Source organism: Phodopus roborovskii, unplaced genomic scaffold (assembly GCF_943737965.1).
Source record: "Phodopus roborovskii unplaced genomic scaffold, PHOROB, whole genome shotgun sequence".
NCBI classification, from domain to species: Eukaryota; Metazoa; Chordata; class Mammalia; order Rodentia; family Cricetidae; genus Phodopus; species Phodopus roborovskii.
The window spans coordinates 5,462,066-5,485,425 of NW_026126546.1; the positions used below are offsets into that span (position 1 = coordinate 5,462,066).

Genomic DNA, 23,360 nt, shown 5'->3' on the forward strand with positions numbered 1-23,360 from the left:
TCGCTGCCTTTCCCGGTTACACAGTCAGGTACCTTCTCATTCTGCAGAAACATAAATCTGCACTGTGGGGGGAATCAGGGGAGTTTTCTTGACATTTTCCTCAGCCCACACTGTCGTTTAAAACTGCAATCCCTCCCCTGTGCCAACAGCACCCTGCTTACCCCCATACTCCTCACTCCTGCCTGCAGTCTGACCTTTGACTAATTATCTCATCAGTTTTCCTCTCGGGTCACTAACCACCACCCATCCCAGCTCACCTGGCTTCCTTAGGACTCCCTGGCTGGTAGCTCCATCACTCCACCTTAAACATGGCCTCTCTCTCCGGGTCTCGGACTCTGTGCTCCTCATGCAAGGACACTGGTCGTTAGCTTCAGCCCCCACAACATGACATTTTGGCTCACCTTAACTTGAAGACCTGATCGCAGATGAGGCCATGTTCAGATATTATGGCTGAGGAGCTCGACATACTCTTGGGTGGGTGGGGGGGGGGAGATGCGACTCAGTCTACATCCTCCCCTTCCCCTACAAAATACAGGAGTTTAAATATGTTGCAGTTACCTTAATATAAAGGTAATAAAATGCTTATTTTAGTTCTCTAAAATAAAATGAAACCATCTTGCCAGTCTCTGGAAGTGTCACAGGCCTGTGACCCTGAGCTAGTCATCCCAAAGGCTCAAAGAGGGGAAGTGGCTTCATTGCACCAGGTACCACCAACATTCAACTTCTAGGGTCATCCCCATAGCATTCTGATCCTGGAAGGACCACTTGACATGAGCATCTTGCTCTGAACATCTCCTCCTCTGCATCCTGAAACAGGCTTGAACAGCATCCAAATATGAGGGAGCCCAAACTCAGAAGCACCTGGCATGTTCCATCTTAGAGTGGATTCTATGATTTTACCCCTTAAAACCAAGAAACACATTTGTCTGCACACACAGTTGCTGGCCCCAGCCACTGACTGAGCTTGTTTCTAAGTCTCAAGTGACCACAGTTCTCATTTAAATAATTTAAATAAACTAGTTGCCCTTAGTGTCCCTCTGCCACATCCTCTAGCCAGTGCCCTGCCATTTAGTCCCCTCTCTGTGCTTTTTTTTTGGCAGAACGGACACCTGCAACAGTGTTTGGAGACAGTGCGGAAGGAGTTTATCATATTCAATCGAGAGAAGTAAGTTCTGTACATCCAGGTGGAGTCTGTCCCCCCAGGCCAAGGCACCCAGAAGAAATGCAGTCGCCCTTGGGTTCCATCACCTCTGGACTAAGCCTATCCCCCAGAACTAAGGGCCCCAGGAGAAGGTGGTCCAGCCCCACCAACAGTGAGTGAAGGCCAGCAGCCCTGGTGCTGGAAGAGAGGGAGCCATGCCCAGGCCCTGGAGGGAAGGATGATTCTAGATTTGGAATTAGGAGCTGGTTTTTAATCCTCAAAAGAAGTAGGCTCTGCTGGAGGTGTGGGATAATGTGGAACCCTCAGAAGTTCTTGAGGCAAGGTCCTTAGCCTCTCTGAGCTTGCTTGCCAGCAAAGCAAAGTGAGAAGAATTGCTCCTTAGGATGTAGAGTCTGTGGCACAGAGTCCAGCAAGCAGAAGAGGATGCTCAGCAGGGAAAGGATAGCTGTCACTGCTGTTGGTACTTGGGTTAAGAGATGAAGCATGCGGGAACTTCTACACTTAGGCAGGTAAGGCATGGGATGATGTGAGTCTGGCAGTGGCTGCGCAGGGTCTATCTGTCTGTCTGCTGGTGATGTAATTCCCCATCATCAGCTAATGAAAGGCTAAGAAGCCTGCTCAAATGGCATCTGAGTCTCAGCAGTTGTGCATGGTGTACCCTCCATCTAGGACAGGAGTGAACACAGGGCATAAGCAGGACAGACCCAAGCTTGCTGGGTCCCTAGCAACACCAACAAGAGTGGCAGCCTCTCCAAAGTACAGGACAGTGCTAGGGAAAATAAAGTCAGGGGCCCTGAAACTTCAGGAGGAAATTTCATGTAGAGATAATGCTGGTTGAGAAGGCTCTCAACAGTTTCCTGAGAACTTGGCTCCCATGCCAATTACACTCAGGTTTGCATCGCAGGAAATTTAAGTATGATATTCAAGAGGGCAGCTGATCCCAGCATGCTCATCTCAGGCAGGAAAGGACAGGAAAAACACAGCCATCGGAAAGGATGTGAAAGCTATTCTAGATCAGGTACCATGACTGTTTCTGTACAGTCATCTCCACCTGCTTCAGTATTGATACTAAGTATGGCACAGTGTGTGTGTGAGAGAGAGGGGGGAGTAGAAAGAGAAGGAGAGAGAGAGAGAGACTCTTGCCTGAAGTTACTGTTGAAACATTTTAGAGAGAGCTGCGTGAGATTCCACACAGCTTTGGGGGGGACTCGGGCCCGTAAGTCCTCTTCAAGATCCAACCCCACACTGACTCTTATTAACATTTTGACAATTTAGAGACATTAGTGTGCTTTCCAAGTGAAGAAACCCAGCAATGTGTATGATAAATAAGCTTGGTTAACAATCTGATGAGCTCTAGAATCATCCGGGAAATGGGTCTCTTAACATGTCTCTTGGGGTTATCCTGATATCATTGAATGTCATTACATTAGGTGGGAAGACCCCCCCTCCCCTCCCCTATGGGTGTCACCATTCCCTGGCTGGACTCCTGAATTATATAAATGGAGAGAGGGAGCTGTGAGGCAGCTTGCATTTATCCCCTCCTTGGCTGTGGATTGACATGACCAACTCCCTGAAGCTCTGGCCATCGGGACTTCCCTGCTATAATGGATTGTACTCTGGAACTCCAATAAACCCTTGATCATTAAATTGCTTTTGTCATAATGTTTTATCAGAGCAACAGGAAAGGAAGCTGAGACAACACCAATGGGAAAATGTGTCAGATATGGAATATTAGCAGGATTCTCTGAAGCAAGCACATAGAACACTGACAACTTCCCCTGTGAGATCCTTACATTGTTACCCACTGATTAGCCCTTATTTTATACACAGGCTTCTTAGGAAAGAGCCATAGATTGGCACTTCACACCACTCTGTTGAGAGTTATGAAGCCCCTCTGAAGGAGGGTAGCCCCACATCACTGGAAAGAGCCAGTATGGATAGAGAGAGAGATATTGCCATAGCCCAGGGACACTAAGGGATGGCTACCACCACCAATAGCTGGAGAAGGCGGGGAGGAGCTCCCAGAGAGTTCCGAACTTGAAACCCCATGAACACGATGGGAACCCAAGATGAGTGTAGCCACTCTTTCCTCTGGCTGTTTTGGGAAAGAAATGGGTTGGAGAAGAGGACTGATTAGTGCTTGAGGCTGGCTGGAAATGGCAAGAGAAATGCCTAGTGTCAGAAGAAACAGCCCCTCCAACAGACACAAGCGTGGCTGCCTCCCTGAACCCAGAGAGAATTCTGCCAGGAACGGTGCACAGCCAGGAAGGTCAGAAATAGTGTTTTGTACGTGAATTTTGGGCTCCTCTCCAACGCGCTGTGGCCCCCAGCAGTTCTCAGCTCCTTTCTGCCCCTTCCCTTTGCACTACAGGAAGATGGAATTGGGGAGAGGCCAGGAAGGCTGCTGTGGGTGCCTCACTTGTAATTCAACACCAAGGACTTGCACCCAAAGACTCCAGTAGCTCCCAGGTGCAGTCTTGGATATGGGAACCTGGGGTTTGGTGAGACTTGCTGGAGCTCTCTAGAGGAGGCAAAAGCATTCTTGAAGAGTCTTGAGTTTCCCCAACCAATTCTTTGCTTTCTGTGCTTCAATACCTGTCCTCTATCTCCAACCAGATAATTAGGAGTCCGTAATTCCACCTGCATCGGAGTTCAGACGGGGAGGAGGAGGAGAACAGTTGGGAAAGAGCCTCGTGGGGGCCTGTGGCTAGCATAAGCGTGTTTTCTAGTCTGGACAGAAAATATAGGTGTCTGCTTTCCAGGTAGAGTGATGCAGTGCCTAGACTTGTGAAACACTGGCTCAGGGATAAGTTACCCTTCTCATCAGGTTCTCAAGATCCATAGAACTGTGTGTGAGTCCACCTGCTGTCTCCGTCCCTGAATCTACTGAACATGCTTTTATCTTCTGTCACATTAGTGATAGCCAGCTTGTTAAGGATAAACCTAGAGGCAAGGGCATGGCTCCATTTGGCACATTTGCCTTTCTGAAACCTCCTAATCATTTCAAATCTGCTTTGAGGTGGTGTGTGTCTGTCTGTCCATTTGTATTATCTGTAGAGAAGCAGGGTAGGCCACATCTCTATCTGAATTCTTGGGACTACAGGATTTGGCATTTGGGGTCCTTCTGGCTTTGGTGTGACATGGCTTAGCACCAGAGCTTAGAGCATTTGTAAACATCCCCTGTGGTTCTCTCTCAACACTGATAGCTAAAATGGCAAGTTTGCTTAGAAATTCAATGTTTCCTGTCATAGAAATAGACAATCTACATGGGTAGCATTCAAATCTGCCCACTGACCAATCTGTAAGTCTGTACAGTCCTGTTTTGTTCCTCATCAGTTAGGCATATCTGGTATGTGAACTGAAAGTGTGTGAGCTCTTGGGACCCACTGTAGTGGCCTTAGCTTTGAGCCTTGTTTATAGATTCCAGAAGACAGTTCCTCACAGCGAGGGTTCCCTGGTTGCTCTCTGACCACTTCAAATGAGAGCCTGGCAAGTGGGTAAGATGAGGAGAAGAATAAGATATGAACAGGTAGATGAATGGAGGGCAGAAAGTCTGTGGGAGCAGAAACTGATGACGGATAGGTGATACATGGATGGATGATGGATATACAGATGGTTGATGTATGCATAACATATGCATTATGCATGGATGGATTGCGGGGTAAGTGGATATCTCAGTAGATGGAGAAGATAATAGATGGATGGAGAGACAGATTAGATGGGTCAATATGTTGTTAGGGATGGATGGAAGGTGAGTGAATGGGTGAAGGATGTGTAGATGCATAAATGGAGAAATGGTAGGAAGGTATACAGGTGGGATGACAGACAGATATGAGAGCAGGTAGACAAATGGATGGTAAAATGCATGAATGTGACCATAGACAAGTAACAGATATATCTATAGACAATCAGATTAAAAGTTAGATGGGTAGGAAATGTATATGTAGATGGATGGATGATGGATAGATGGATGGATGGGTGGGTGGGTGGATGGATGGGTGGATGGGTAGGTGGGTGGATGGATGGATGGGTGGGTGGGTGGATGGATGGATGGTTGGGTGGGTGGGTGGATGGATGGTTGGGTGGGTGGGTGGATCAGTGATGGATGGATGGGTGGGTGGATGGATGGATACTGTGGTGGGGAAAGCACCAGGCTTCAGAGTATCCCAGAAGAACAGCCCACCAGCTTCTAGTCCTGGCAGCTGGAGAAAAGAGCAGGGAAAAGCCCCCCCCCCAAGTCACTGTCCTATGTAACAGTGCTATGCCACTGAGAGAGCTCACTCAGACACGGGCATTGGTGCACACATATATACCTGGCACACTCACACTCACACCCAGCTGCCATCTGTCTGAGGTGCAGATTCTATATGGCTCGTCTTGAGATCATCCATTGCACCCTGAACATGCCAGGCACTGTTTTTCTTAATCAAATGGACTTTTGCTTTAATGAAGACCATGGTGTGTGGCCACCACCTGCTATGCCATTTGAAAGTAATGTTATATATACTTCAGGCCAATTCCATCTGAAGCCTGAAGCCCATGAGTAAGGTGTAACTTCTCTCCCCCCCCCCCCCCCGTGTGTGTGTGTGTGTGTGTGTGTGTGTGTGTGTCTGCATGTGGAGGTCAGAGATTGGTGAGCAGTCAGGATCTGACTGTTTTTGCCTCTCTAGTATTGGCATTCCAGGACACCATATCTAGCACTATAACTCTAACCCAAACTTGCATAGCAAGCACTTTATAGACAAGCCATCTCCTCAGCCCCTCTTTGGATTTTAAAAGGCAAGTTTTTGCTATGCATCCCCGACTTGCCTGAAACACTATAGCCTGAACTGGCCTCAGACGTATGGTGATCCTCCTGCCTTTGTCTTCCAAGAGCTGGAATTATTGAATGTACTGTCCCAGGAATAGTAGGAATTACTATTTCCAGATCCATACTGCTGACTTCCCTTACACCTATCTGATCCTGTAGCCTCCTATGCACCATAAACCTCGCTTTAGCTAAGGAAACAGGTCCTCAGAGATGCTAAGCAGCTTCACCAAAGCAACTAGGGAGGTTAGAGCCTGGGTTCTTCTGCTGGTCCATTGAAGGCCTCTGTTCCTCCTCTGGCCTGTACCATGAATGGGCAAGCGACAGCTGTAGCATAGTGAGTGAACCTGAACTTGAAGATCGAAGAGGGAGGGATACGGACATTTCCCAACCTATAACAGGTGGCTAGCTGCTAAGCAATGCAGTGTTCGGGCTCCTGATCCCTCTGCATGGCTTTTCCTGGAGTGTTTTGTTTTGTTTTGTTTTGTTTTGTTTTTATCAGTCTGCATGTTTGGTTATTCAGATGTTTGTCTCTGGGATGTTTTGGCCGCTACCCATCTCCTCTTTAGCATAAGCTCTGCGAGGACAAAGAAGATGGTTTCTTTGCTTGCCAGCATAGCCCCTGCCCCCCAGGCATGGCTACCACTACATCTATGGGTATAAACAGAATAAATGGTGCATGAGTTCACCAACCAGCTTGAACTTGAGCAAATTAATTACATCCGTGATACCACAGGGGTTGACAAGGTTGGAATTATGATCTCCATTTTATAGACAGAGAAGCTGAGACTCTGTGTATTAAGTCACTCACCAGGCATAACCAAGTGGAACACTGCGGACTCCCACAGAGTTATGTATTTCTGGGGGGGGCAGATTCCAGCTGTCTATCAGGAGTCTCTCACAAGTGTGTGACCGTACCCATCCTGCCAGCACTAACCAGTCTGTGTTGTGCTTATTGCAGGCTCAGGAGGCAGCAGGGACATGATGGTCAGATCTCAGACCTGGAAGGCCAAGCAGGAAGCCAGGTCTCAAGCAAGCTGCAGGACGGTCGAAACAACAATATACTGACCCATACATGCACCAGAGGCTGCAACAACTAAGCTCTCCGGCCCAGATGGCACCCTTTCTGCCCTGATACCAAGAATTCCTCCTCTGTGCCCTGATGGTCCCTATCTTATCCCTAAAACATCAGATACAGAAAGAGCTCTGCATTCAGATCTGAGGAGCATGGACTTTGGTCCCTGCTTCAACTGATTCGCTGTGTGACCTTGAGCAAGTCACACCTTCTCTGTGCCTCAGTTTTCTGCATCTGTGGAAGGGGTTAACAGTTCTCTGCCCTGTCTCCAGCCACAGAGCTGTGAGAATCCAGCTGGACTGCTTACATGCAAATCCTTGGGCATTGATAAAAGTGTTTATACATTAACATATCTCAACATTTGAAGTGTCTGTCCTCCTACCCTCGCTCAAAAAAAAAAAAAAAAATTTAAACCATGCAACCATGCTAACTTTGCAATTTGGCCCATCCTAGTTTGTTAGATGGACTTTCAACAATACAAATAGCTGGCATGTTTGCCCCTCTATTGGGACTCCCAGGTCTCAAAGCAACCAAGAAGAGTCATCCACAAACTTCCTGGTCTTCTGAAATGGTGCAGCATACAGTTCAAGCCCAGGGGCTCCATGCTGTCGACATGCTTCTCCCTGACTCATGGACAGTCACCCCAAACTCTGGATTCCAGCAATCACCAATTCTTGCCATACCCCATATCCTCATGCTGGATGGCACTCAGGTGCATCTCTGGTTACTTCCTCCTCCCACAGAGTGGCGTGGGATCCCAGAGAAGACTCATCCTGCAACAGAACCTCAATCCCCACCATCCTTCCAGATTTTCTTTCCCAAGAAGGGCATAAAACAGGCCAGTCAGTCTGGCATGCAAAGGGTGCCTGGCTGTGGAGCTGGAGCCTCCCTGACGCCTCTTACCTAGTGTAAGGCCGTATGATGGCATCTCCCATCAACCTAGTCTATTGAGGATGAGAGCAGGATCACTCCAGAAGCAAAGCATTTTATAACCTGGCCAGAGATCAGTTGACTCTGGAGCTGTGGATGCTGAGGCAAAGAAGCCTAGGGCTTTGCATCCAATCGGCAGCTGCTGCCAAGACTGGAAGACGTCTGCAAGTCACATGATTGCTCAAGGGTCAGTTTCTTCACTTTCAAACAGGAAAGAGAAGGTTGACCTTTCAGAGTTGTTACAGGGCATGATAAGATCCCACGTGTGACCCAGTGATGACTGACAGCCGAGAGTCATCTGTCATCACTCTCATCCTCCTCACCTTACCATCATTAGCATCTTCATCCTCCTCCTCATCTTCCTCATTATCATCATCACCATCACCATCACAATCACCATCCCCCTCTTCCTCTGCTGGAGCTACTTTCTTGTTTTGCTGACATGGCAGGTCCATTTTCTGTGGACCAAGGACCCTCCAAGTTTACAGTTTGTTTGGTTTTGTTTTTTTTTTTTTTTTTTTTTTTTTTTCCTGCCTGGAGCCTCTGAGGTCTGGACATCCGTGCTGAGATCAACTGTTTCGGCTTTTACATCCATTTCTATTTTCTACTTTTCTGCTGTGATTTGAGTCTGTCAGTGTCATCTCTTAGATCTCGTGAGAGACCTTTCAATGTATAGTAAGTTTTACACTTTTCCTCAGAGAACGGCACTGCTACCCTCCCTTTACCCGAGTCTCTTCATATCTGTCTCCTGCCCACTCCATGTCTCCAGGCCCTGTTTGTCCCTCCTGTCCTCCAGGGTGTCCCAGCTGCTCTTCTCTACACTGTGACCTGGAAGTATTACAACTTCTCGTTGGGATGAGCACATGAATGAAGGATGGAGGTCGCAGGGTGGGGAACCCAGATTTCTTGGCGCTGTTTCAGTCCATGTACCTTGTTTGGAATAAACGATCACTCTAACGTTCCTTGTAAGACTGCTCTTAATTCCAGGATGGGTGGGCTGGACCTTCTTATAGATAAGGGGCTCGGATTTAATTAGAAGCAGAGATGGGATGGAAGGGTGAGCTAATCAGATTTCTGTCACTATAGTAACACGTCTGAGATAACAAACTTAGAAAAAGGTTTCTTTTGGCTTCTTTCTACAGCCTGTGGGATATGGCAGGGGTATGTGGTGGACTGCCTCACATTGCAAGTCAGGGATGAGAAAGACTAATGAGTGGTCAAGGTCCCACTATGTCCCACAAGGGCTTGCCCCAGAGACCTAAAGTCCTCAAGGCCCCACCTCTTAAATGTCTCACTCCCTCCAAATACCACCTTTCTAGGGCCACCCCTTTAAGACATAAAACCCAGGCTACAGCAGATGGGGTGCTGTGACAATGACACCCCGACTTTTCCCACAGATGAGCTTGGCTATTCGAGGGTCTCCCCACTTGACTACCATTTATATTATCACTATGCGTTTATAAAAAGAGAATCCGCCCTGGAGGGTAGAAATCCAGAATATGGGGCACATAGACAGACCTGCGTACTAATGTCCTTGAATTGCCAGGGGGCCCTCTTACACACAGGAGCGCAGGAGCCCGTGTCTTCAATGTTCACAGGCTTCTTGACTTCCTCACTGCCTTCCAGCCTTTCCTCTCCACGGGGATGACTTTCGGCTTTCATCTGTGTAGGGCACTGCAACCATTTCTCAGAGGTCAGTGCCACCTAGGCCAAGTCTCTTGGCCCCGTGGCAACACTAATCTACATCAGGAATAGCTTTTCTCCGGGAATGTCCATGCAAGTTCCTCATAGCTTTCACACCGTGTGCTTAGTTGAGGGGAAAACAAATGGTTTTTTTTTTTTGTTTGCTTGTTTGCTATCGATGCAGCACTTGCTTTGGACAAGACCACCCCACCCACTCCCCAGGGCTTTCTCTCTTCAATGTCATCAAGGACTGCCCCTCTTCAAGGGGCCCAAGTCCCAAATGAGTTTTCACTTATCTCTCATCCAACCTTCATTCCCAGAGTGTATGACCTCAATCCGGCTTTGGCAGAGGAACAATCAGATCATACACATTATCCCTCCTTTTGTGTGAGACCTGCCTGGGGAGACACAGAAAACATCTGCTTACCCCAGACAGGGCCACTGACAGCAGACTAAAAGAATCATCCCACCAAAAGGCCAACTTGGTGAGCCAATGAGTGTATTAGAGCCACTTATGTGACTCGAAGGCGGCTATACTGCACAAAAGACCAACACAGCACCAGTAGTGGATGACTCATGAATATTGCCATCTTGGCACACTCTGCACAACTACAGGCTTCTCAACAGATGGGGAAATCTCCTCTCTTTGGCAGTCTTTACTGTTTAACCCTGGGGAAGAAGCGGCTCCTGAAACCTGTAAGCTTCAGGGACTTTCTGGGACTGTGTTGTTCACTTGCTTACACGTATGGAGCCTGTGGATCCCTCGCCCACCCAGTTGGGTGGATGTAGGAACCATCATTCTAGATAGTGAAAGTTACACCATTTTGACATTGTGGGTGTCTCAGAGATGATCCTTAAACCTCAAAGACCCAGGTCCACGCAGACCACACTGCAGTGGCAAGGACCTAAGCCTCTGCTGTCACCCTGACAGGCCACCTGCTGGTGTCTAGTCAATATAAGGCAGTTTTACCCCTACAGTGTCAACCCCAAGACCTTTCAACAGAGGCCTGGATAGCCCACAGAGCCGAAACATTTCCCAGTTGACCTTGCTCAGAAAACGTTTGCAGCACTCAGTCAAGAAAACACCCTGGGGCCATCATATTACAAAGTCAAGTGTCATCTCCCTATAAAAGGAAAAGAATCTCCCTGGAAAGTCATCTCATGTGACAGGAGGTGGGTAAGTCATGATGGTAGCGTCCTCAACGGTAGGAGTAGTGCCCTTATTCAAAAGGCCAGAGGCGTGTCCCTTCCACCATGTGAGGCTGAGGCGTGAGAAGGCCCCATGTGAAGCAGGGAATGGACCTGCACCACACACTGAACCAGCCTTCCAGCTTGGATTTCCCGGTTCTCAGAACCACAGCAGACAAACTTCTCTTCTTCATAAGCCACCCAGTCTACGGCATTATGCTACAGCAACCTGAACACACATGCCATTTCCTGAGCTAGAACTTAGTAATTAAGGGTAGAGTCTAACAGACTTCTGACTCTGCTCTTCTTGTCTGTCCCCAAGCCAGCCACCAGATTCTCAAGGAAGCTTGGGAAACAGCAGCAAAATGGACTTCCAAATGTCTACATCATTATTAAACAGCTGGAAATCTGCTCAGAGGATCAAGCAGAAGCAGGAAACACAGAACCCAAGCCTTAACAAGGTCTCCACCTTTCCTAGAACTTATCTTTGGCACCAGCAAACTCTGAGTATGATCCTAGAAGCTCAGTTGCTGGGAACAGTGGCTCCATTGATGGCCCAGGTCCAGACCCATTAGAAAAGAAATCTCTATCTCATTACAGAGTGATGGGTGAGTATGAGGGGCAGACAGGCCTGGCATGGGGAAACTCTCTTGTATTAATGACTAACCTCAATTTAAAACAAACAGACATCTGGCGTAATAGTGCACACTTTCAATTCTAGTTCCAGGCCAGCCAGGACTCATAGTCAGACCCTGTTAGAAGAGAAGGAAGGGAGGGAGGTAAGGAGGGAGGGAAGGAAAATGGGAACTGGCTATGAATTACCAGAGGTCCAGGAGAGTGACTGCTAAGGAATGAGACAGCTGGTGGCTATGCAGAGCAAAGAACCATCACCAGATGAACATGCTCCTAGTTCATTGAACAGTAATTTACTAATGTGTCTTCATTTGACATGTATGCCAAGGTTATATAAGAAGCTCACCCTGGGGGAAGGTGAGTGAATGGCACTAGGGAATTTTAATGCCATCTCTGAAGCCCTTTGACAAATTCAAAACCATCTCAAAACAAAAGCCTCTGAGAATCTGTCCACAGAAGATAGGGGCTCCCACCCACTCTCCTCCATTCCTTCTACCCTCATCCCTTGTTGCTTCTTTTTTTTTTTTTAAAAAAAAAAATGGAATTCTACTCTATAAAGTAACTGAAGTAGTGTGGGAGTTGAGACAAAGTTCCTAATGGTAGGCATCATCAGAGCTTCCACAGCAAGGAGCATCACTCTGTCTGTCCCAGCCTGACAGATGCTATTCCATGACACAAAACCCTTAGCCAGTCTTCCCTTCCAGGAAGAAGCCCAGAGACCAAACACTCAGACAGAAGCCCGGTGATCCTTCCTCAGCTGGGCCCACTCACACTGAGGGAAATCAGTAGCCCCAAGCAGGGGCACCTGGCTCCTCAAAGACATCAGGCAATTCAGAGAAGAGCAGAGAACACTAAAAGATTGAATTCATTTCCTATGACATGTTGGAGAAGATATTGTAGCCATAAATCAACGGAACAAGCTGCCCTAAAATTACTGGGAGAATGGGAAGGGCTTCCAGATATATATATATATATGTATGTATGTATGTATGTATACATATATATATTATTATTATTATTTTTAAAAGGGACAGGGAAAGAAACCGCAAAGACCCTCCAGAAAAGGGACTGAGCAGAGTCTGCCTAGGAACGGAGGCCCAGAAGAATCTTGAGTTGACTACTAACCATGAGATGCCTAAGTGTTTGCTGCACAGAGGTCCTAGCACGCAGAGAGGCATCACAGCCCAGTGAGGAAGCATAGTCAGCAACCCCATTTCATAAAGGAAGACATTGAGGGACACCATTTGAAGGTCCTACAGCTGCCAATGGGGAGCAGCAGCCCCAGGCAAGCCTGGATCCCTTCTCCACAGCCACAGCCACTTCCCCCTGCTCGTTCCAAAGCTGCTCGTTCAGTTCAATAGATGATCATGTTCACAGAAACAATGGCACATACCAAGTGCAGAAGTTCTCCCCTGTTTCATAAGCTAGTGGGGTGCATCTGACAAGGACTTAGAGAGAGAGAGAGAGAGAGAGAGAGAGAGAGAGAGAGAGAGAGAGAGAGAGAGAGAAGCTGACTGGCAACGTGACAGCCAACTATTCCCACCAAGGGATGCCAGAAGCCACCTCAAGGAACACCTCAAGGGAAGATGCAAAGCTCATCCCTGCCCTTTGCTATAGCCATTCATCTTATGGGGACAGCTGCATCAACACAGCAAAGTTCTGGAAGTCAGGTCTAAATGGAGAGGCCCCAGAATGAATATATTACGTACCCCTGTAAAGAATTGCCTACACATGGCAAGTTCAAGATTGGGTCCAAGGGCCTTGGAAGGAGCCTGAGAAGCCCCTGCAGGGGTGCAGTGGCACTAAAGGAACTTTGCCCTTTGTTTTATTTCCTCCATTCAGGACTGTTTTGATGGTTCAGATTCATTGTCGGACTGCCTGGCTTTAGAATCACCTAGGAGACATCCTCTGGGCATGTCTGGGAAGCAGTTTCCAGATTGGTTTAACTGAGGATGGACAACCCTGCTGAATGTGGGGCAGCATCACCCCTTGGGATAGGATCATGGACCACACCCCCCACGACCTATCTGGAAAAAAAAAAAAAAAGAAAAGAAAAATAGGAGAGCCACAAGATGTTCATAATTCGATAAAAAAAAAAAAAAAGAGAACTTAGAAAAGTTAGGCAGCTCCGAGTTGATCCTAGTTAGGGTTTCCAGAAAGGTCTTGGGAGATGTGGTGTTTTGAATGAGAGATGTTGCCCTTGAACTCAAGAATTACACTCTGTTCCCAGGAGGTGGTGCTGTTTGGGGTTGTGGTGCAGACTTGCAGAAGGAAGTACTTCACCAGGGGTGGGCTTGAAGAGTGCAATGCCTCTCTTTCTAATTCACTCCCTCTTCCTGTTTGTAGATGAAGATGTGATCTCTCAGCTTCCCGCTCCAGCTTTTAGTATCCACGCTTCCCCTGCCATTATGGACTCTCCCTTTAGAACCCTAAGTCAAAAGTCATTCTTATATAAGTGGCTTTGGGTCATAGAATTTTATCAGAGCGACAAGTAGTTATTGCAGAGGCCATAATGAATAATGAAAGGTGAGCATTTAAGCCTAAGCCCAGGGAAAGAAAATGTTTTGTAGGTATTGTTGTGGAGATTGCATTAGCAGGGGAGAATGGCTGGTGGCCATAGGGGCTGCTACTGGAAGCTACTGCTGGGGGTCGCTGCTGAGGTGATCGCTCCTGAGGGGGCTGGTGGGGGCTCTGTTGTTACTGATTTTGCAAACCCTGTTGTAGCTGCTGCTGCTGGTGGTTTTCTCTGTTGTAACTGATGCAGTACTGTCACTGTTGATGTGTTTTCGGCTGCTGTGTTTGTGGTCCTTGCCACTTCTCAATAGTGGCACATGGCCATTGCTCTGCTGCTGCTGCTGCTGTCCCTGAGGTATCACTACTTCATGCTGCTGTCACTGCTGTTTGTTTAGGTGATGCCCCTGGCACTGTAACTATAGCCATTAGTGATTTGGTGGTCACCATTCTCATCCAGGCACATTTGTTACAGCCTCACAAACCAAACGGCATTAAAGGTTGCCATGACTTCTGTCGTTGCAAGTAGAAATGCCCTCCCCGCTTCTGGTACTACCACAGATGCCAGAGAATTCCTATCTACCTCCAGACAGACATTACTGAGCAGGACCAGTATGAAAGCATCAGGGCCTGTGGTGTCTGGGCCCCTTGACCCTGAAGACTTGGAAGTTTTTATAAAAATCTTCCAGCTTCAGCCCAGGACCCCATCTCATCCTCTCCTTGCCTAAACCGTGATGGTTAACATTACATTTAAAGTTTAAACTTACTATGCTTGAGAGACCAAAACGCAAAGACTACCTCTAACATGAAAGCCTCTAGCTTGCACAGGATTCTCCCTAGCCACCTACTTCCCTTTTTTTCCCAGATGTTGAAGACTATTCGTAAATTGACTGATCTTATAAAATTTGCTGTTCTAACAAGATAGTAGGCCATTAGACTAAATGTTATTTCTGATTCTGCAATCAAACTTGCTTACTATATGTAAAAAATTGACTAGGAGAACTGCAAGGTGTATATGTTAAAATAAGACCCTGCCTACAGGTAGGTAGAATACATGTAATCTTGTGGGTTTTCTCTGTATAAGCCCTGGGCTGATATGATATCTTAGTGGTGCTCTCATGTACAGTCTTGAACCCATGTTAAACAACAGCACCTAAATAAAAAACCCTGTCTTATTAAAATTTATTCATGGTCATGGTGATTCTCGGAGCGACCCAAACCCATAACATCACCATCTCTCTCGTCTCCTACCCCCATTGCACTTTTAGACTACTCATCGGCCCATGATGCTGTAGCTGATTTTCAGTGGTCACAGCTTGGGAGGCAGCTGCTGCTGCTGCTGATGGTGCTGCTGCTGCTGGTGGTGGCCTCTGGTCTTTAGATCCACCACTTTTGCAGCTGTCATTGTAGCAGCCACTCCTTTGCCTTTGTAGCTTTGTCGATTGCTTAGCTTTACTTCTTCCTCCTTCCAGGACTGTGTGGATCCAATGGCTACCCTCTCTGAGGCTGCCCTCTCCAGGAGCACACAGGCAGCCAGCTGCTCCATCGCCTCTGTGACTCAGCAAGCTAGTCCACCGTAGATCAGCTGTCTTGACTGCCTCCACTGCTTCCTGTGACCGCCTCAACCAGTTCTACTGAAAACAGGCAATAAAAGACCACTCAAAGGAAGTCTTTGATGGGGCCATGTATGGCAACACTAGGGAAGGCAGCACGTGAGGATGGCTGAGATTGCTGAACAGCCAGCCTGCTGTATGGCTGGAGAAAGATCATTTGCATCCTGAGCAGCAAAACATTCATGCAAACAAAGGCTTATATTTGAACCAATCATAGCGGCCACTCTGCTACGTCACAAGGAAAGCGGATCCCCTCTGGCCTGGATGGGAACAGCTGCAGAGAAAGTCCCATAAGACTAGTGTGTAGATTCCCCAAGATGTCTGTCCAGGATTCAAGGTGGCAACTACTGGTATATGGATTATCTGGCTGGTGATTTGACTTTTGCTCAAGGAGAGTCAAGTGCCTGCCAATGAGAGAGCCAAATCACCCTATGGCTCAACATCTTTGCTCATTTACAGGAAAATAAACAAGAAGGAACTCTCACAATAAGAACTAAAAACAAAACAAAACAAAAAACAAAAACAAACAAATAAACAAAAAACTTACTAATGGCACCAGCAGTCACTACAACAATGTTCAATACCTATGCAGTACCCTCTAAATGGGTGGGTCCCCTTCTTCTCAACCCCACTGTACTGCAGAACACAGCTTAAACACCTATACCAAGCTGGGGCTAGATACACAATAGATGCTCAATAAATGTTGACTCAGCAAGTTGGGAGGTTGATAATTAAGAATTATGCCAGCCTGCATCCTCAGATAGAAAACTTGGTTGGAACTACGTGTTAAGTGCACTTTCCCACCAGCCTGGTCCCAGAGTTGCGTCAGTCCCCAAATAACACAGAGATGCTGTATAAATTGTTACTAGTGTTTCTTATCGGCTAGCTCTGTCTTAAATATTAACCCATTCCTATCAATCTAAGTTTCCACATGCTCTTCTCTTAACAGAGAGAGGGTCCAAACCTCTTCTCTCATGTCCTACATCTTGACTCCTCTCTACTACATCTCCCAGAATCCTCCTCGTCTCTTAGTCCTGCTTATCTTGCTTTCCTATTGGCCAACAGGGCTTTATTCATTAACCAATAAGAGAAACATATTTACAGAATGACATCTCCCATCATCTTCTCTTTTCTGTAAAATAAAAAGAAGGGTTTTAACTTTAACATAGTAAAATATATAACAAAACAATTATCAAATAAAAACTATAGTTAACAACATTTAGTCCATTAACATAATAAGGAATTAAAGAAAATCTTCTATCATCTATCCTATCTGTGTGAGTCTAAAGCCTTAAATGTAACTTATCTTTAAGTTATGTCTCACTGTCAAGAAAAATCCTAAACCTCTTGTCCCACCGCTGCACCAGCCCCAAATAACATACTGACACTCTGAATTTATATAGTGCTGTTGGCCAGGTACTTGTTTCTTATTGGCTAGCTCTGCCTTAAGTATTAACCCATTTCTGTTGGTCTATGTATTTCCACATGGTCTCATCTTACCGGGACTGGGGCAGGCATCTGGTCTCCCCAGCCTCTCCATGTTGACTCCTCCTTACTCTTTCTCTCTCCTCCTTCTCTCCTAGTCCCGCCTATCTTGCTTTCCTATTGGCCAACAGTGCTTTATTCATTAACCAGTATGAGAAACATATTTACAGAATGACATCTCCCATCACATAACCCCCATCATCTTGGGTAGACAATGGCTAAAACTGCTGTGGCTTTCATTTAAGCAATGTTGTTGTTTACCAGATAAAAGACTCGGGGACAGAAAAAGATAAAGATTTACAGTAAAGACAGATTCAGATAAATATAAATCTCCAAAGGTTTCCAATGTGTTTAAAAATATACATAGACTTTGGAGAGAAAAAGAAACAGGATAAATTGGTTTTTTTAAAAAAAAGGAAAGAAAGGGTGTGGTGGCACACGCCTTTAATTCCAGCACTTGGGAGCCAGAGGCAAAAGCAAATTTCTGTGATTTCAAGGCCAGGCTGGTGTACAGAGTGAATTTGAGACTGAGAAACCCTGTCTCAAAAACTGAAAAAATAGAAGTAAAAGAAATGGAGCAATAAAAAAGCCACCTAAAGACAGGAAATACCCAGAGAATCTGTGTATTGTATGCTATTGTGTTGTCTTTGAATTGCTCAATTGCTAAGGAAGGAACAACTGCTAAAATACACTTGATTATCAATGCTGCTGAATTAACCCCATGTATATATTTTTTAAATGCTTTGACTTCAAAATTTAATTCTAAGGACAGGTTATTGGGGAAAAGAATTTCTATTTTTGTTTCCACAGAAAATGAAAAGCTGTGGATTCCTTCCAGACTAACATGGTTTGATCAAGCAAGACCTCCTGAAACAGAGTCCCAGGTGATCTAACATTCAAAACAGCTGGGACAAGACAGCCTTGCAAACTACAGTCAAGATTTCTGCATCTTCTTAGGATTCCCATGGTATTACAGCATCTCCAGCCAGCAGGAAGCAATTTGGAAAGAACAACGACCAAATTCCCAAATATTCTCTATAAATGTTTTCTTTCATTTAGATGGGGTTGGTTATAAATGATTAATGATCACAACCAACCCCTTTTAAAGGGGATTAGAACAGAATACTTTGTTTTGGAATTGATTTTCATTTATTGATACAATTTAAGGTCAATTTTGTGATATGCATATTTCTCCTCTTGTTTAGGTATTGTGTTTATAAAGCTCATTTTAAAATGTAATGTATAACTTAGTACAGATTATAGTTACCTATAATAGTCAAAACTTATGTTAGTTAGGATTTCTAGATATGCAGGGATATATTTGAGATGTATAAATATTTTTAAAACCTTTCAAAGTCCTACTACAGAATATGGCATTTAAAATGGTTTAGGATTTTTCTTGACAGTGAGACATAACTGCTCCTGGCAACACCACCTGTGTCAGAAGGGAAGGTGGAAATTGAAGAAACACGTTATGGAGTTTGCTTCCAATATGGTAAGTCTAGCCATTTGGGCAAGATACTGCTCTTGTCTATACTGTTCAACTATGTGGTTTAAAAGGAGACATGCAGGACCCACAGGAAAGTGACTGTTGAAACAAGATGGACATTGCTACAGGGTTCCTGCTTCATGGAAGAGTCTGCCAGACATTCTGCAGGACACATGGAAAAGCGACTGACAATCTGCCAATACAGGTGGACAGTTTAAAGATTTTGCTTTGCTGAGGAGTCTGCCAGACTCACTATGGCCTACAGGCTGAAGATAGAACATTACAGAAGAACTTTGGGTGACTGTCTAGGTGGCAAGATGTCTCTGTCATTTCTAGAGTTTATATACTATCCTTCTGTGGTCTTTGATGGAGTTGAAGACAGATAGTTATGGTTATTGTTTTTCTTAGTTATAAAAGCATTCGGACGTTCTGAGGCACACCTAGAACACATCCCAGAAACCCTAGAACACATCCCGGAAATACCTGTGTGGAGGAAAGAGCTCCCTTCACTCTCCCCTCACTTCCTTACTAAGTAATCAATTTCCTTAGGAGTCTGGCGAGCTGGCTACTTTTATGTTAAACTGACAGGAGCTAGAGAGTTATTTGGGTAGAAGGAAACACAGTCAAGAAAATGCCACCACCAAATTGGCTTGTGCTCAAGCCTGTGGTGCTTTTTCTTGCTTAACGATTGATGTGGGAGGTGTCTTCCTTGGGCTGGTGGTCCTGGTAACTGTGAGAAAGCAGGCTGAGCAAGCCAGAGGGAGCTTACATCTCCACATGGCAGTCCATCATCAAAGGAAGCAAGCAGGAACTGAAGCAGAAACCATGGAGAATCACTGCTTACTGGCTTGCTTCCTACTCCACCACCTTCCCACCCCGCCCTCCCTCTATCTCCTGTCTTTGTCTCTTGTTCCTTGACTTCTTGCTCCTTGTCTCTCCAGGGCAAATAAGTCTCCTTTGTGCTGAGTGAGAATTTGGCCTTGGTGTGTCCTGTGCCGATTCCGGTCCTTTCAGAGGCATGCTGGTGAAATACTGTACAGAGACTATGAGTTCATAGGTGAACACACATGATGAGAACTGGCCCTAGGTGATCTCCTAGATGAGAGTTGTGTATTTATTCTCCTGAGTTGTGATAAGAGTTCCAGCTTGGAATTGTAGGAATGGGGCTCCAAGGGCTAGAGTCCTGTGTGCAATGTCACTAAGGTATGCTGAGGATAGATTTATAGGCAAGTTCTTACTTTCCAGATTATCCACCCATGTAGATACCACCTGACATCAGGAGAAGCACCCATGGTCACCTTGCTGAGGCTGATGAAGTCCTGGGCCAAGCAGAGTCTCCTACATAATACTTCCCTGCCTGCCACCCACTCGTTCACACAGGTGGCAGCAGCCAGTGCCTGGTCTTCCAGTCTCCATGACTCACAGGGCATTAAAGGAAGATCTCAGATGTTGTCTCCAAAAATAGTCTCTTCATCCACATAAGGCGCAATTCTGAAGCCCACCGCCTCTCACAAGGGGCCAGTTCTAGAGGGTCTAAGTTGCCTTCTGAATCGGGAGGATTCTGAACATCTAGGCCACAGGATGGTGCACAGCTGTGTTTGATTGTCAGGTATGGTGACATGACTGCAAAGGGTGCCTGTCTGTCCTGAGGGTCTGTGTCCTGAGGGCAGTGCCACAGTCCAGCTCTCCCCTGCAGAGCACATCCCGTGCTCAGCCAAAGGGCAGTCTAGGTTGCAAGGCTAGGGTGTTGCAACACGAACAGTGGATGAGGGCTAGTCACGGGAAGCCAGGCATGCCAATGCTGTATCCCTGGAACTTGGATCCCATGTTTCTCTGACACACAAACTCAAATGTCAGCTAGGGAGGAGGGAGACATTCTGAAATTGCCAGGGTTTAATAAAAAGTGACAAAGAGGCCGCTGGATTGCATGACCATGCACAGCCATGAGGAGTTCAGGGCTGTGGCCAGAAATGCAACTGAAGACGTGTGTGTGTGAGAGAGAGAGTACAAATATTGCATCCTGCTCCTGGAAGTTGTCAAATGCTAGGCCCACCGTGAAAGGGTGAGGCCAGCCCTCCATCTTCAAGGCTCCCTGAGGTTCCCATTAATTTAAATTAATCTGGGACTAACTCCATTTCATTATCCACCCCTTATCCCCATCCCCAGGAGGTTCAATAGTAGATAACAATTGAGAATTTGCTATTAACTGACCTTCAAAACCACACAACCAAATTAATAGCAGGAGCCAGGGAGCTAATCATTCCTCTTGGGATGCTCCTGGCATCTCAGCCCCTAGTTTCCTAATGAGGGAGAGCATTCTTTTGCATAATCATAAAATGAAATTGGAGATGATGTAGTTTGGCTCTTGAAGGTCAGCTGGGGGCCTGTGTGTTTGTGCTGTTAGGGTGTGGAGGGGTCTATAAGAGGTGACGTGTCCTTTCTCCCTCCCTCCTTTCCTGAACAGACATCGACTGAAGGCCCAGCAAGATTACCGTTTCATCTGCTCTTCTTTTACTTGCTGCTTGCTATTTACCAGAGCTTTGTGGGTCATTAAATATTCATCAGCATAATTAAAAAGCTAGGAAGCAATGATAAAACACGCTTATTATATTATGTCACAATACTGTCAGCCCCAACCTATCAATTACATATCCAGGCAGTCATTGGCTGCTGTCCCATAGGCATTGGCTTGTGGTGGGCATCGGGAGATGGCATTTTGTCAGCATCTCACACCAACTCGTCCTCAGAGGAGCAGTCTCAGCCTAGGCAATGAAGGGTGGAGATATGTATCCAGGGCCTCACAGCCCATCACAGAGGCATGCAGAGCCCTGATCCAAGCCTGCCTCTGGACAGTGGCCACATGAGCACCCCTTTTGCCTCACGGCTTCTTAGGGCAAAGAGTTAAGGCACTTACAGTTTTTCAGATGCTACATTCAACCAATGCACGATTGGTGACAGAGTCTCCAGTGACTTCAGTGAACAGGATATCAGATACTTGGTGTCTACTTCATTATAGCTAATAAAGTTTTATTTAAAGCCCAGCCATTCAGTGCATCTGAATTGATAAACAAGGACATTAAAGCCATGGGAGGTGAAATTACAGATCTGGGGTCAGACGCTCCTTAAGTGTTAGAACCAGCAATGAGCCAGAACTGGACCTCCAAACACTGAGGCCTAGAGGGGCCCTGAGTAAAGCAACACATGTACCGTGCTTACAGAGAAGTGGTGGAGTGGCTTTTGTTCCCTTTTCTGTTGGGCCATACTGAAGATGGAACCCAAGGCCTTATACATTCGAGGTAAGCATTAAACCATTGCTCTGTGTCCCAGCCTTTAGAGAATCTTATCACGGATGACACCTCCCACCCCAACTGTCTCCATCCCTCATTTCTTTTCCCAAGAAGTACCTACAGTCCACCCTTGATAGCAAGAGTTTCTGTATCTAGGAATTCAATCAAGTGTGGGTTTTAAATTAATTTTGATTGAGTTTGTATTGAATGTGCAAGCCTATTTTCTCCCATGTCACTATTGCCTAAACAGCATTCTGAGAGTGATTTTTCAGCATGCATCATTGTGTTAGACATGGTACGTCATCTAGACATGAGTTCAAGTGTGTGTGTGTGTGAAGATGCTGAGGGCTCCGTGCAGATTCAATGTTGCTTTATGGAAGGAGCTGAGTTCCCTGGCTTTAGAGGATATACTTGGTCTGTAAGCTAGTGCCCACAGCACAGGCCTGGCAACTGTGGTGAGCCTGGGGGTAGGGGGATAAGGGAACACAAAGGTCCCACGTGAGCTGTGAGGGCTGGAGGTGGCTTCCCAATGTCTTCAGGGAAACCCCTGGTAGTATTGAGTGTAATGGCCCCCATAAAGTCATAGGGAGTGGCATTATTAGTAGGTAAGGCTTGGATGGAATAGGTGTGGCCTTGTTGGAGGAAGTGTGTCACTGTTAGGGTGGGCTTTGAGGTCTCTTTAGCTCAAGCTTTGCTCAGTGTGGCCCTCAATCCACTTCCTGTTGCCTACAAGATGTAGGACCCTCAGCTACCTCTCCAGCAGCATGTCTGCCTACATGTCACCATGTCCTACCATGATCATAATAGATCGAACCCCTGATACTGTAAGCCACCACCTTAATTAAATGTTTTCCTTAATAAGAGTTGCTGTGGTCATGGTGTCTCTTCACAGCAATAGAAACCCTATCTAAGACAAGCCCTGAGCATGTCCATTGACCAAGGCCAGAGAATGGACCAAGGCTGAGGCCACAGACGGTGAAGCCTGGTTCTATTACTTATCAGCTTTAGGGCCCTACTTCTCCTGAATGTTCTCACTGTAAAATGAGAAAAACATCTCTGTCTTGAACTGGCAACAAGAGGGCTGGCACATTTGGGCTACTGTAGGAAAGGGTGGGTCTTTCTGTTGGAGCCCACCATGGTGGGGGGCAAAGCATAGACTAAACCAACCACAAATCCCCATAGAAAGCAAAAATGAGGTCCACCATTATACATTCATTTAAACAAGTTCCCTTTATGAAAAACAGAACATATACACACACTGTAACTATAGAGAGCTGTACCTTTCTCACATAAACTGGTAGGGACCCACCCCAACAACAAGCAGCAGTCTGTATGAGGAAGGTGGGGTGAGGCGGTCTCCTCTAGATCTTGGTCATGTGGACCTGGAAGAAAGGTGTGCTTGTGTCCTGTGACACAAAAGAGAATGAACCAAACAGAGACTCAGGGGACCAGAGCTCCTGAGCACTGGAAAGCCAATGTCTGTGGTACTGTGTCTAT

At 46.3% G+C, this 23,360-nt stretch overlaps 1 protein-coding gene across 1 annotated transcript in view; it reads left to right on the forward strand.

The window, feature by feature from the left end:
• Window positions 1-7,196, forward strand: part of Stk32b (serine/threonine kinase 32B) — a 225,708-nt gene extending 218,512 nt beyond the window's left edge. The window contains exons 11-12 of the mRNA XM_051200286.1: window positions 1,101-1,165; window positions 6,931-7,196. Of these exons, the coding sequence (XP_051056243.1) occupies window positions 1,101-1,165; window positions 6,931-7,069 (204 nt within the window). The 3' untranslated portion in view covers window positions 7,070-7,196. The remainder of the gene's footprint in view (window positions 1-1,100; window positions 1,166-6,930) is intronic.
• Window positions 7,197-23,360: the final 16,164 nt, after the last annotated feature.